The sequence below is a fragment of the Pistacia vera genome, unplaced genomic scaffold (assembly GCF_008641045.1).
Source record: "Pistacia vera cultivar Batoury unplaced genomic scaffold, PisVer_v2 Contig487, whole genome shotgun sequence".
Classification (NCBI taxonomy): Eukaryota; Viridiplantae; Streptophyta; class Magnoliopsida; order Sapindales; family Anacardiaceae; genus Pistacia; species Pistacia vera.
Genome location: NW_022196320.1, coordinates 150,444 through 166,945, shown reverse-complemented (window position 1 = coordinate 166,945; position 16,502 = coordinate 150,444). Strand labels below are relative to the sequence as shown.

General features: G+C 32.0%; 1 protein-coding gene across 1 annotated transcript; it reads right to left on the bottom strand.

The window, feature by feature from the left end:
• Window positions 1-870: 870 nt before the first annotated feature.
• LOC116104887 (hexokinase-3-like) lies at window positions 871-9,039 on the bottom strand. The gene is made up of 9 exons (XM_031391328.1): window positions 8,413-9,039; window positions 7,311-7,461; window positions 7,006-7,188; window positions 6,459-6,533; window positions 5,218-5,373; window positions 5,007-5,105; window positions 4,804-4,931; window positions 1,658-1,739; window positions 871-1,539 (listed from the first exon to the last, which is right to left on the bottom strand). Exons 1-9 carry the CDS (start codon window positions 8,685-8,687, stop codon window positions 1,138-1,140), a joined length of 1,551 nt encoding a protein of 516 aa, XP_031247188.1. The 5' UTR covers window positions 8,688-9,039; the 3' UTR covers window positions 871-1,137.
• Window positions 9,040-16,502: the final 7,463 nt, after the last annotated feature.

Sequence of the window (16,502 nt, the reverse complement as noted above, 5' to 3'; positions counted from 1 at the left end):
AAAATAAAACCCATTATAAATCCAGAGCAAAACTGAATGTGGCAAATAATTAAAGATTAATACTACACCTACAATCTCTTCTCACAAATTTTCTTTCACAAACTTTTTTTCACAATCCCGACGTGATAACTCACCATTGATCAATCATAATTTATCAAATGGGAGTCAGGTGAGGCCCATTACGAACTGACCAATTACGAACTGTCACGTCGGGATTGTAAGAAGAAGTTTGTAAGAAAAGATTGTAGGTGTAACATTTTCTATAATTAAAACCCCAAAAATAATGTCACAAATCACTATCAAATCAAATTGGTCCAAGGAATGGACCAATCCTATTGCTGGACTTCCCCCACTTATCAGATATCACAATAATGAGGAAGCACTTGGAAATTGACCTCAAAATTATGAAGTTGGTGGAGGCTGAGAGGTCAACTTATGAAAAAGAGTTTGATTTCAAAAGGAAATGGTGGCCAAAGAAAATGAACCAAATCAAATCATTGATGACACAAACAAAATTAGGGTTAGAGGAAGGCTGACAAATGTCAGTGGGCATTTGGGGAAAATACACTAATGAAGCCAAGAGAAAGGGCAAATTCATTGGTGGGGAAGCCAATATATGACAATTGATGATGGGTTGTAAAGGTGAGATATGCACAAAATGAAATGGTCCCTATAACCTAGTACCCACATAGCAAGCTTCTGACCATTGTTGTTTTTGCCTAAAAGGGTTGTCGTACCACAGTGGTCGTATTAGGTATACAAGTGATACAATAATATCATGTGGCAAAAACTGTCGCAGCCGGCAACGTTGCCGGGTCATTGTAGGCTTTTCCCTACCTTGCAATGTCAATCCAAGTGAGTAGAATTTCAAGTCATCAAAATAAAAAGAATATTTCATTTTTTTGATAAGCAAAGAACATTTTCACATTGCCAGCTTCACTATACAATGACCTTTGAAGAAGAGTATGTAAAAAACATTGAGGATACAATGAGAGGCCAAACTTTTTGAGAAAAGATAAAAACTTGAAGGGGCAGACCTTTTTTTTTCTTTCCCACATATAAAAAGATATCATATTTTGGAAAATGAATTCTACATTTACAGGAGCTATATGTATATATAAATAATCATATATATATTTATAGCGGCTGTACGGTATCGGTATCAGTATCGGTATCGACACTATTGGATGATGAATATGAGGCTGCTAAAATGGCTGCTCCAATGCCTGAACCATCTTCTGTTTCCTTAAGAATGACATGTTGGGCAATTTCTTCACCCAGAATTTCAGTCAAGGCTTCATGCAAGTACTCTCTGAACATTGTGTAATTTGTGTATAACCCTCCTTCAATGGCAACAACAGTTCTTCTCATTTTCACATCACTTCTAGTTCTCCCACTTGTTATGCCACCACTCCCGTCGCGCCCGATCTTCTTCAAGATCCCGACGATGCCAGCAGCTGCTAATCGAGCAGCTCTACGCGTTACCACATCACATATTTTTACGACAAGCTTTCTGACCTTTAAAGGGACATCTGAAATCTGAAAGGAAAGATAAAGCAAGCAAAAAAAAAAAATCGGGTTTTAACCAAGTCATCCCATTGACTAAGAAACATGTTGGGACAAGAAACCCAAGGAAAGAGACAAGCAACTCATCTACCTCCAGAACCTCTCTCAAGATTCCTGCTACTACTGTCAACTCAGGAGAGCCATCTTCATGCATTGCAGCCATTAAAGGTGTCCTGAAATCAATACAAAGAAAGAATCAAACTTTATTGAATAATTGTGTGGCTATAATATAGACTATACCACTCATCATATTGAAAAAGCAACTAGAAAATTTTCACCCGCAAATAAGTATCCAATTAGATTACTCTAAAATGTCGCCTTCTCGCATTGCAAAATGCAACAAACAACAGTAGATTAAATATTGTTTTAGATTAAATATTGTTTTCTGTTATTTTTCACCCATTTATTGTTACACTGCTCTCAAGATAGTGAAAGAATTTGGGCCATGAAGAGACCAGTGAAAGTTGGAAAATTATAAGTGAAGTTGAAAGGACATGGTAAGAACTAGAGGCCTTTTGAATATATTTCCAAAGAAAATGAGTGGACAGTGGGGAATTTCATCCTTATGAGGGTTCTTTCTTGAGGTAGGTTAAGTTTTCCTTCACTTACTGCTCCAATATATCAAATGTGATACCTAAATTCCAGAGAGAAGCAACCAAAAAGGAAGAGCTTATGGTAAAAAACAGAATTTGACTCAAACATGAAACACTACAATTTGATTCATGTTTTCATATAAACTTGAAACTTTTCGTGAGACAGGAAGCAAATAAAGTATGAAAGACACATACCTGAGGATAAAAGGCACTGATAACCTGGAAGAATCGGGTCCAAAGATATCAGACTCCTGTGACATCTTGAGAATCACTCTTCTAACAATATCACCCAAATACATTCCAGATATCATTTTCTCAAAACCCTGCAGCCAAGTACCAAAAGATTGGAGCAAGTCCTTCAATTTAATCTAACAACAAAACTCATAAATGAACCTTACCATATCATACGGATTAGGACTATCGGCATCTAAATCAATATCATATGAAGTTCTAGGCAGATGAGATGACCAGAAATTTCCCCATTCCATATTGACAACCTACAAAAGAAAAACAGAAACTTATTACAAGTGTAAATACATGGAGATACAGATTTATATTCCCTCTAACAAAGCACGGGATGATGTGTAACTGAGACAAAAGAAAGGATACCATGCCTCCAGAAGTTGTAAGAAGTCCCTGGCACTTGATAATTGCATCTGTCCGCTCCACATAGCAGGCATTAGAGCCTGTTCCAATTATCACTGCAGCAACAGTGTCCTCATCATGATAATGCCCAAGAGCTAAAGTCCCCACAGTATCATTTACCTGCTCAGAGTAAATCAAAAGAGAAAAGTATGCCTATGACCCTCTTTCATAAGATAAAAAGGAGAAGCATGTTCAACCACATTTTTTCAACTTGTTAATGGTTTGTTAGAAGTGTAGGCCATGGTAAATTCAGAGATATTTTTTTGTCAATTAATTAATGCAATAAAGAGAAAGGCTGTAGTAATCTTTATGGGAAAGTTAGAATATTAGTTCCCTCCAACTAATTGTTTTTTGTACATCAAGTTTATGTGTAATATATATTCAACAATGATGGTCTTAAATAACCCATAAGAGAAGTACCGCAATAACTATAAAGCAAACTTATGAAAATTCGTCAAAACCAAACGCTATGGCTTTTTTGTCAATTTCTGCTCACAGTAAAATTCTAATTTGTTTGTACAACTGTCTATGGAAGGCAGAGCAGATCTTGAGAGATCTTTAAATTCTAAAATTACATTACCATTCTTGGCCTAATAAAACTAAACAAAGTGATTAAGTTATAGAAGAATTTTATATTCAGGGTATACAGGACCAAAAGTCTCATCTTTTATGATAATAATGTGTGATAAATTTCAGATCTGTGTTTGAATGTCAATAAAATAAATTTTACAGTAGAAAGTAATGCCTTATGTTTTGTTCAAGGACCTGGATTATTTAAGCCACATGACCATTATAAAAATGTTGAATACCATTAAGAACAATCAAATTTCGATGATAACTAGAACTGTTTCAGGTAAAGCAATAATCCATCAAATTTCAAGTGTTAACGACTATGACAACGCATTATTTGGGCTTCTAAGACATGTTTGCGGCTTTTTTTTTTTTTTTAATCCTTTGTCAACTTTACTTCTTTTATTTAGCTCCTCCTTTTGCATTGCCTTATTAAAAGGCATACGCCAGAGTATCATCCCAACTCAGCTTGGCTAATCCTTTATCCAGACATCAATATAGCCCCAAGCAAAATCAATTTTTTTAACGTTTAAATGAACCCTAAAAATTGTAAAAAGTCCATAGAAAAAACTTGAATACGTGCTTAAAACTGAAGAATAGAAAAAGTTCATTGAGAAAAAGGACAAAGTTCTTACCAATACTGCCACCCGCATATCTAAACCTTTCCTAATCAATGCTTCTTGTAAGTACTGGGCGACTTCCTTTTCAACCTACAATGAGTTGTGCATTATATGAGTCAATGCTAATATCTGTCCTCAATTACGTAAGTACAGAAGAAGAAATACTCCAGATTATTATTTGTATGATGACAATATTCTNATCAATACAAAGAAAGAATCAAACTTTATTGAATAATTGTGTGGCTATAATATAGACTATACGACTCATCCTATTGAAAAAGCAACTAGAAAATTTTCACCCGCAAATAAGTATCCAATTACATTACTCTAAAATGTCCCCTTCTCGCATTGCAAAATGCAACAAACAACAGTAGATTAAATATTGTTTTAGATTAAATATTGTTTTCTGTTATTTTTCACCCATTTATTGTTACACTGCTCTCAAGATAGTGAAAGAATTTGGGCCATGAAGAGACTAGTGAAAGTTGGAAAATTATAAGTGAAGTTGAAAGGACATGGTAAGAACTAGAGGCCTTTTGAATATATTTCCAAAGAAAATGAGTGGACAGTGGGGAATTTCATCCTCATGAGGGTTCTTTCTTGAGGTAGGTTAAGTTTTCCTTCACTTACTGCTCCAATATATCAAATGTGATACCTAAATTCCAGAGAGAAGCAACCAAAAAGGAAGAGCTTATGGTAAAAAACAGAATTTGACTCAAACATGAAACACTACAATTTGATTCATGTTTTCATATAAACTTGAAACTTTTCGTGAGACAGGAAGCAAATAAAGTATGAAAGACACATACCTGAGGATAAAAGGCACTGATAACCTGGAAGAATCGGGTCCAAAGATATCAGACTCCTGTGACATCTTGAGAATCACTCTTCTAACAATATCACCCAAATACATTCCAGATATCATTTTCTCAAAACCCTGCAGCCAAGTACCAAAAGATTGGAGCAAGTCCTTCAATTTAATCTAACAACAAAACTCATAAGTGAACCTTACCATATCATACGGATTAGGACTATCGGCATCTAAATCAATATCATATGAAGTTCTAGGCAGATGAGATGACCAGAAATTTCCCCATTCCATATTGACAACCTACAAAAGAAAAATAGAAACTTATTATAAGTGTAAATACATGGAGATACAGATTTATATTCCCTTTAACAAAGCACGGGATGATGTGTAACTGAGACAAAAGAAAGGATACCATGCCTCCAGAAGTTGTAAGAAGTCCCTGACACTTGATAATTGCATCTGTCCGCTCCACATAGCAGGCATTAGAGCCCGTTCCAATTATCACTGCAGCAACAGTGTCCTCATCATGATAATGCCCAAGAGCTAAAGTCCCCACAGTATCATTTACCTGCTCAGAGTAAATCAAAAGAGAAAAGTATGCCTATGACCCTCTTTCATAAGATAAAAAGGAGAAGCATGTTCAACCACATTTTTTCAACTTGTTAATGGTTTGTTAGAAGTGTAGGCCATGGTAAATTCAGAGATATTTTTTTGTCAATTAATTAATGCAATAAAGAGAAAGGCTGTAGTAATCTTTATGGGAAAGTTAGAATATTAGTTCCCTCCAACTAATTGTTTTTTGTACATCAAGTTTATGTGTAATATATATTCAACAATGATGGTCTTAAATAACCCATAAGAGAAGTACCGCAATAACTATAAAGCAAACTTATGAAAATTCGTCAAAACCAAACGCTATGGCTTTTTTGTCAATTTCTGCTCACAGTAAAATTCTAATTTGTTTGTACAACTGTCTATGGAAGGCAGAGCAGATCTTGAGAGATCTTTAAATTCTAAAATTACATTACCATTCTTGGCCTAATAAAACTAAACAAAGTGATTAAGTTATAGAAGAATTTTATATTCAGGGTATACAGGACCAAAAGTCTCATCTTTTATGATAATAATGTGTGATAAATTTCAGATCTGTGTTTGAATGTCAATAAAATAAATTTTACAGTAGAAAGTAATGCCTTATGTTTTGTTCAAGGACCTGGATTATTTAAGCCACATGACCATTATAAAAATGTTGAATACCATTAAGAACAATCAAATTTCGATGATAACTAGAACTGTTTCAGGTAAAGCAATAATCCATCAAATTTCAAGTGTTAAAGACTATGACAACGCATTATTTGGGCTTCTAAGACATGTTTGCGGCTTTTTTTTTTTTTTTAATCCTTTGTCAACTTTACTTCTTTTATTTAGCTCCTCCTTTTGCATTGCCTTATTAAAAGGCATACGCCAGAGTATCATCCCAACTCAGCTTGGCTAATCCTTTATCCAGACATCAATATAGCCCCAAGCAAAATCAATTTTTTTAACGTTTAAATGAACCCTAAAAATTGTAAAAAGTCCATAGAAAAAACTTGAATACGTGCTTAAAACTGAAGAATAGAAAAAGTTCATTGAGAAAAAGGACAAAGTTCTTACCAATACTGCCACCCGCATATCTAAACCTTTCCTAATCAATGCTTCTTGTAAGTACTGGGCGACTTCCTTTTCAACCTACAATGAGTTGTGCATTATATGAGTCAATGCTAATATTTGTCCTCAATTACGTAAGTACAGAAGAAGAAATACTCCAGATTATTATTTGTATGATGACAATATTCTCTAACCCTTTTTTATAATAAACTCAATATTCTCTTACCATTCGAATTAATCATTATGAGAAAATACTAATCCAACTTAATTCAAGAAAGGTTTAACCTCTACTGTATCATAGCCAAGTCAAAACTCAATCCAAGCCATTGGGCTCAGACAATTTTCAATTAATGCTCCACCAAAACAAGCATTGAAACGTTTGTAGATGCACAAAGCAATGTAAAAAGAGCAAACACCATTTCGGTTCAAACATCAGAAAGAGATAATATAGTTTAACCAACAAAGCAATTGGCTTAGAGAAATTTTTCCTACAATTTTGGAGCATTTTAGAGTTCAATTATAAAATAATAATAATAATAACCAGTCAACTAACCATTTCTTCAATTGCGAATCCTTTTGTCCATTTGATAAGAATCCCAGACAACACGGAAGTCTGCCTTACAGGAAAGGAGAACGTAAACCCAAGTTCCTTCTTTTTTACAACAGAAGACTCAGAATCATTTCCTTCTTTTTCCACAAATTCCTTCACCGATGAAGCCATGAAATCGAAGAGGTCCTGCAGGCAATTAAACACATGTTTACTTTCAAAGATCAGTAGATGACAATATATGAAAGTTGTGCTGAAAGAAGTTAACATATAAGGTATAAATTAGTAATATATAAGGTAAAATTTGGTACCTCACTTGTGCCACACATCAAGTGCGGAGGAATGGGTTGCCGTTCCACATCCTTTGCTAGGATAGAGGACCCTTGACCTCCTAGCAAAACCCGCAAGACCCTAAAATTAGTACCCCCAAGATCCAGGGCATAATAAGTTCCTTTCTCGCTCCTGTTGACAAAAATTGCTTACAAATTTTACTAGTACCGCCTATGAGTGAATTAAAAATAAATATATAAAATTACATTACTCAAACAACAAGTGTAAAGATTGTAAAAACAGAATTTAACACCGGAAAATCACCGTATATTCTTCCTAGGTCATTATGAATGTAGTTACAGGTTTACAAAAATTGCACCCCCCCACCCCCACCCCTACATAAAGTAACAGAGCCTATTCCACTTGGCAATAGTATGTTGGCCGAAGCCATTATTGGCACTCAAACCACATAATAATTACAAAAGTAAAAGTAACCAAAAAATATATGTATTTCCAAACAAGTCTGCAATTAAACTGCCAAATTGCATCTGCAGGTGAAGAATCTTAGCACCACAGAGCGCTGGCACTGTTATAGCCAACCAGAACAATTATTGGTAAATTTAATTAAGAGAAGATAATGTAGATTCCATTCGTTCACCTACATGTACAAGACGACTTAGAAAGAACAGATAGTTTCCACTTCAGGAACCTAAACACAGTATCATCTAAACAGTTCCACCATGACTAAACAAGAATAAAAGCAAATAGAGAAAAGGAACCTGTACGATTCAATTAACCTAATGCGTAAAGTTTTGCAACAAAATATTCCCCTCCCAAACACAAAAATATTATATATACATCACAATGTCGAATGTCAAAACAACATTAACATTATTCCCACATAGATAAATCATTCAAAAGCTAAAAACTTTACACTAATGCCAACCTCAGAAACCCTCCACTGTTATCAAATAAAAAACTATTAAAATATCAAACCCACCAAAAAAGAAGTGATAAAACAAGGCAGAAACATCAAAAAGGACAAATATCAAATCAAAACAAAAATAGGAAGAAACTATAAATTTGACAGATTTAAACAAAAACAAGAAACTAAAATTGAAAAAAGGTGATAAATTTATATACCCAGAGGGAAGATTATCAACAAAAGTGAGCAACATTTTGAGCTTAGACCCTCCTTCGGAAGCTAAACCAGCATGCATCTCAACAGCCATAGCATCAACAACTTGTTTAAGTCTTCCGACGGTGGTTTCACACCCTTCTTCCAACTCTCTCAACACTCCCATAACTCTCTTCCACTTCCTTCTACTTTTAACTCTCTTTCCCACCACCACTCCCGCCACCAGACACGCCGCCACCGCCACCCCAACCGTCACCCCCACCATCACACCTCTCCCCATCTCTTTCTCACTCACTCACTCACTCACTCAAAACTCCCTCTCTACACAACCATGTAACTACCCTTATACTAAACCTTCTGTCTTTGATCAATTACCCCCAGAAAACGACACCGTTTCACCATGGAAGCCTGTTGTATCTGTTTAAACATAAACCAACAACAAAACCCAGATAAAGATCCTCAAAAACCCACCGTTCAGACTCGATTTTCTGATTGAAAACAACCCGTTCGATGAAATGCTCAAGAAAAAAGTTAACTTTTTTACAAATTACAAGAATTTTAGAGAAACAAAGTGAAGAGTTGATTTTTTTTATTTTTTATTTTTTTTAATTTTTATTTTTTTGATTTCTGAGGGAGAGAGAGCAAGTTGTAGTGCTGGAAAGCGAAGGGGAGGAGTACTTATATGGAAAGTGGAATGACGGATATACCCTTGCGAAAGACCATTAATGGCAGATTTGTTAAGAGAATCTTTAGATTTTCTTTTTTATTAATTTACCGTTTGTGAAAGATTTGATGAGGTTAATGAGGATTTTTGACTATCTTTTTTGTGTACCAATGTTGCCCTTGAAGTTGGTGGATATTACGGTCTTGCCATTGACAACCTTTGTGAAAAGTCGGCTACTTTGAAACAAGAAGATGTTGTTGTTGACTAAAAAGGAAGCTAAAAAAATTGACCCCTCAAGATTTCATTTAACAACAAAAATTCATATGAATGGTTAGAAATTGTACTCTTCCAAGTTATCGAATAATTCTCGGATTACCATTTCTTTATTTTAACGCTTAAAATTTAACTATTAAGAAATTTTTATTATTTTGAAAACCTTAACGGGTTAATATGATAAAATCTAAAAATCGACAAAGACCCTTTTGAATTAATGTGGTGTAAACAATCTTAGCAGAGAGAGTTACTTGTAAGCTTAAAAGTTGTGGCATTTACATGGAATTATGACTTGTAATCTTACCTACTCTATTTCATTATATAACTGTGCCTAATCATATAATATAAAACATTCATATTCAAAATTTAATATTCCTAACATGAAAACGCCATTATAATGACACACAAAAGAGATGATTATAGAAATTTAATAAGTCTAATCTACTCAATTAATAAAACCCAATTATATTTTTTTTGGTTATGATAGAGTACTAAAATAAAGCATTTTACGTTGATGTACAAATGCAACAAATATTGTAGTAGAACCCACGTATATACAAGGGTGATTGTGATACAGGTATTCGTTGATTTTGTAAAATGAGCTTTTCAAAAAAGCTTTCATGTACATATAAAAATCCTCATATGTAGACGTCTTATATTTTTTAAAACGTGTATGTCCATCGATAAAAACACTCACAACAACTTTTTTACAATTTTTAAAGCAAAAGATTATATTCGAGTTTTTTATCTTTTAGTTAATCAACAAGAGTAATTGGTTATCAAGATATGCAAGAGATACTGAATATATATTATTATTTTGATGACCAATAGTGTCTAGACCAGCTCGTGCATACCTCAACTAATCATTTAAGATCCTAAAGTTAGGTAAACTCTTCAGTGGCCACCACTATTAGTAATTAAAGGGAATCGAACATAAGACTTATTGAGTAATATATCTAAGAGTCTCTATTATCCCATCTGACTACCCAATGATGGTTTACGTGTGTGTGTGTGTGTGTGTGTGTGTGTGTATAATGACGTATAATATTAATGGATGATGTTTTTACCTAAAATATGAAGTAGACTCCAATTGAAGAGAGCAATTAATAGAAAGATGGGCAATGGTAATGGCAAAGGCTTTTTGACAGTTTTTTTGAATGCTTAAAGGAATAGTACGGAAGTGACATAACAAGAGTGAAATGGTTAGGAATACACATAAACATTTGTTGGTTATAAATGCTATAACTAAATTTGTACAATTGTCCCTTTCACACCCCTCCTTCCACTTAATTTTCATAATAACATGTAGGTTTGGCAATGATTTGTTCAATTTTTCATCCACTTTTTAATTAGGCCTTTGGTTGGATCATATATATGCTTATCCCCTATTGTTACTTTTTTTTTTTTTTTTTTTTTGGGTTATCTCTATTTTTATCCATTCTTGCATTAATATGTTATCTCTATTTGATATCTATTTTAGGGTTTTACATTAATATGTTGATGGTAACCCGTTTATGTTGATGTTGATTACACGTATCCTGTTTAAGTTTAAGGGATCTCAACCCATGAACGTAAAATGATCAATATTATTACACATTGGGGACAGAAACATATGTTTAAAAAGACTATCAAAAGATTCAAAACCGATTAAAAGAGTTATATAATATTATTGTTGATAATAATATTTTTACAAAATTTTGTTCTTATTTAATTTATAATGAGCACAAAGATGGTGAAATATTAATGAAATTTGACATGAGAATATTTAAAACCAATGTTTGAGATATAAATTAAACATAAAAATAAAAGAGAAAAAATAGCACCACCAAAAACAAGGGCATTTTTGTAAAATCAATGAAATCCCCATATCCACCCACCAAAAGTCCAAAACCAAACACCAACCAGCCTGATTCGGAAAAATCCCAAAAACAAAGAAAATTCGAGATCCCATTCAAAATTTAGCAAAGGGGAAAGGGCAAAACGGGAAAACAAAAATTAAAATTAAAAAAAAGAAATGGCATAGTGGGCAACAGGGCAAGGCAAGACAGAGCTTTGATTCTTTGTCTATATTATTTTCATTAATTTAATTATATTAATAATTTATTTATAAAATGAAAATGGAAAAAGAGATGAAACGGCGACGGGAGCAGCGTATCCGCCGTCTGCGATCGTACGTACAGAAACAGTGCCAGCTGTCTCCCGCTAATTCCAGCTGTGCTCACAAATAAAAGTCGTCTATCTTCTCTACCATTCTTTTTTTTTTTTTTTTTCGACTTCTGTTTTGACTCTTTATATTATTTTATTTACATTTTACTTGGAATTTGTTTTCTTATTTTATTTGGGGAAAATAATTAGTTGGAAAAAAATAAGGACAGAAATTGAGGTAAGACCGTAATCATCTATATATCTGTCCAATAAAATTAATCTTATTTAACGGTATCATATTATTAACTTTATATGAGAAAAATAAATCTAGAATATTACCAATAATACCATATTATTTATGAATGATTTTGTATAGTTAGTGAGGACTTCGTTCACCCTTCATGATAATACTATTGCATAGATAATTATTTAAAAATAGTCATATCATTTTGCTTATTAGGATTGAAGAGAGAAAATAATGTTCGCAATAATGAAATTAGATTGATATTGTAATCCTTTCTAATATATATAGTGTTGAAAATATTATTTTATACTTTAAATATCCAATAAATATTATTGATTCGATAATGTTATAAATAGTTATATATAATAAAAACAAAATTGTTAATTAATATTAACAATTTAGGAAGAATTAATGTGAAATTTTAAAATCTTACATGTGGTAATTTATTTATTCTAAATACCATAAAAAATTTCCTCTGAAAAATACTATTTTATAGATTTAAAATAATCTATATTGTCGTTCAATTTATTATTTATTATTTATTTATCATATATTGTTAGATTTGATAATATTTTATAAAATAAAAAGTGCCATAAATTATTTTGTAAGGACCAATACTATATAGAAACATTATAATAGCATACCTTTAAAGTGTACAATTGTACTTATAAACTATATTTTATATGTGACCTAATTAAGTATTGGGATATTATCATATTATAAAATTTTAATTCGTATAATTCAATGCATTATCATACATTGTAGCAAAATCTTAATTTATTAATTAATATTATATCAAACAAATTTATTCTTGTCTTATATTATGCATATAGGAATGACACAATCAAAATCAAAGTTGAGGTTGGGGACAACCTCTCAACCAAGATTGGGAGTCTTTGAGCCAACCCCATCACTATGTTTATTTGGAAAATGTTACACCCACAACCCTTTCTCACAACTCCGACGTGATAACTCACAATTGGTCATTTCATAATAGATCTCACTTGAGTCACACCTAATAAATTGCGAGTTGTTACGTTAGAGTTGTGAGAATAAATTGTGGATGTAGCATTATTTGTGTTTCTAAAGTCGGGGTTGGGTGTTATATTAGAGTGTTAGACCATTGACCTCGAATAAAAATACTCATAAACTAGGTAATTCCACAACGTTGAATGATCGGGATAAAATCAATGACATTACAAACTCAAAACAAATCTACAATTGTTAATTACTAATTTTTTATTATAAAGGTAATTAAATATATTATTTTCCTATCTATATTTTCTTCATAATTAAGAAGGAAAAAAAAAAAAGGGTTTTGTTTGGCTCAAGTTTGGGAATACTACTTTTAGTATTCCCAATAAAGTTAAATAGTAAAATGCCCAAAAACTCATAATATTATTCAACTTTTTTTAAACCCCTTAAATTTGTTAATTTAATTAAATACCCATAAATATTTTTTTTTTAAATTGCAAAAACACCCCTAAACCCACATTATACCAGATTTCGGCCACCATCTTACCGGTAGTGTGCTGATCTAGCCTTTTCTGGCCAAATCCACGGTGGATCTAACTGAAAAAGGCCAGATCTAAGGCCAAAGATCTGGCAATTGACGGCCAGATCTTTGGCCGTAACTAGTCGTCAACGACTGCCGTATCTTTGGCCGCCGTAGATCTGACCGGAAAAGGCCATATCGGCCCACGACCGACAAGATCCAGTCGGTCATACGCCGATACGGCAACTCCGGCCACCCTCCGACGGTGGTGGCTGGCTGTCCGTATTTGATAGGTGGGTTTGGGGTATTTTTGTTAACTTTTAATGTTTTATTATAGGGGTATTTTGTAAAAAAAAAACATATGGAGTATTTTATTAATTTGTAAATCCTACATCGTAATACCTATTTAATTCAATTTTTTTAACTTTTTTCAAAAAAAATTTCTCAAAAACGTAAAAATGTAAACCAAACGAGAGCCAAGGTGATTTGTGATGGGACTAGTCAAAACTTTAATTGGTACACAAAATCAATCTTTAATCCTCTCCATGTGACATTATAAATTTCATGTTTGCTATCAATTATGGCAATTACAATGTCGACACCATTATGTAGATCGCCGACTAAAAAATCCAAGTTTTTATATTACAAAACAATAATACTATTAAATAGTAATTGACTTGTATCTTATACGATACAAAATATGACTTGAATAGTTAAAATCAAAAAGTAATTTTATAATATAAAATAAATTAAAACTAGAGAGAGATGACAACTACTTTATTATGTTGATTAATTAATTAATTAATTGAAAATAATCACTATGATTTTGACTGAAATATTGGCCACCAAACAAAACACAGAAGTACACCTAAGCAATAAAAAATAATAATTAATTAATTAACTTCTGATTCCCATTAGTCTAACCTAATCATACTTAAATTAATCTTTCTTTTATCATACTTTGACTTTGTTTGACCACTTAAAAGCCTCACATGCCACTTTACTCAATTTTAAAATCTCAATTATGTGCATCACTTGTCATCAGTGGGTCATATCTTTATTTGCATGCTTGGAGAGTAACAAATTAATTAAATTAAATTAAATTAACCACTAAATTATTTTTCTTTTAATATTAATCTATTATGTACTTTTTTAATTAATTATATGAGCATGCATTTAAGTGTATAATAAAATATGAAAAGTGCTTATAAAATAAGTTCCCAATAGAGAAATTGTGACATCTTCATGGAATGTCACATAAATTAATAGATTTTATTTTAGCCTAATTTGAACCAATCTTTATAAACTTTCGGCCATGATTAATAATACTCCATAATTAAATATTATTTTAGATTAATTATTTTAATTAATTATTATTATTATCATTATTCCTTATTTTGTGATAGAAGTGTCTGAACCAATTTATACACACTTTGACTAATCCTCTAAAGCTTTGAAATTAATGATCGGGTAATCTTTCAATGACTATTCTCTATAAGCAAGCGAAGGAAACCAAACTCAATATTTTTTTAAGTAATACATTTAAGAGTCTGTATCGCCCTATCCGATCACCCAAAAGTGATTTATTTTGTTATTCTATAAAATTACAATCGTTTTTGATAATTATTATTTTTTAATAATAAATGTATAAAGGGGGTTAAAATAGTTGCATCATGATATGATTGATGTTGTTGGCAAATCAAACTTTTTCGTTGTTGACTTGCCACCGGCAAAATTTTGAATAATGAGGTGGCAGTTGTTGATTGGCTGTCACAAAGTTACGAGGACCATAAAGGAACTACTTTTTGACATTAAATTAAATTTTAATGCCGCCCTAATTATAATTAATCAAGCCTATGAATATCTAAACAGGTCAAGAGGGTTGAACTTGACCTGTCTAATACAATTATTTATTCTATTAATTTAATTATAAAGTCACGCGCCATGACTCATGATGTACCAAATTCATGGTCATGTCATCATCATGACTCATGCCTAAAGTCATGAATTATGTCATTTTGAAGGAAATATATATTAATTTATTCTCGAAATTAAGTAGAGATGGCATTTTTACCGGATATTTCAAAGTGTTCATTAATGAAATTGAAGTATTGTTCATTAATGATTTTTTTATGAAATTGAAGTAGTATACACTGAGAGTCACCGGATATAAATTATTACAGTTTTTAAATGTTTAAGTTTATCTCTAGATAACCTATATAGTTAGGGTGAATTAAAAATAATACGAATATATATATATGGTCTCATATTCGATTCTCATTTTTTTTAAATATCCAACTAGTTTTTCATAATTGTGGGGTTTTCGAAATATCTTACAGCGATAAATAAAATTAATCTTTTTGAAATATAAATTTCGAAAATAGTATCTATGGGTTCGTTTGGTTTGTTATTTTGAATATAATTTTTGAGATAATATTGGATAGTTGAGTAAGGTGATTATTACGGGGTAAAATTTAAAAATTAACAAAAAAACCCTATAGGTTTGCTAATTTAACTAAACACCCAAATATATAAAAATTTTGTAAAATGACAAAAACACCCTCACCCACCCACAGTGCCAGGTTTCGGTCACTGTTGTCGGAATCTGGCGTTACAACGCAGGCCAGTCGGAGCTGATCGTTCATGCTCTGACCAGATCTACCATGGATCTGACCGAAAAAAGTCAGATTTACGGCTAAATCTAGGCGGCAACGGCCGCAAAAGGCCAGATTGACGAATTACCGGTCGTTTATACGCTGTTGTGATAGATTCCAGCTGGCAACTATGGGTGGGTGAGGGTGTTTTTATTAATTTATAAACTTTTTTTCTGAGGATGTTTAATTAAATTAATAAACTTAAGAGGTTTAAAAGTAATTAAATATAATATAATAGTATTTCCTAAATAATAAAACAAACAGTTATTTTAAGAATAAGATTGAGAATACGGTGTAAAATAATAATGCACCCCATAATATTTGAACCATTAGAGTCATTTTCAAGTATATTTTGTATGATTTTTTTTAATTTTTTTCTCAATTATTGGTAGAGCATCTATGACTTAATGCAATAGCCAATCAAAGCCTTGCATTTTTTCGATGTAAAGTTATGCTTTATATCTTTTAATAAAGTGGAAGCTAGTGACAAATTCTTATGATAATCATACGAGCTAGGATATATATATATATATATATATATATAATTATATATTATTAATATATTATATATAATATAATATAATATATTATATAATATTTATATAATATATGTATGTATA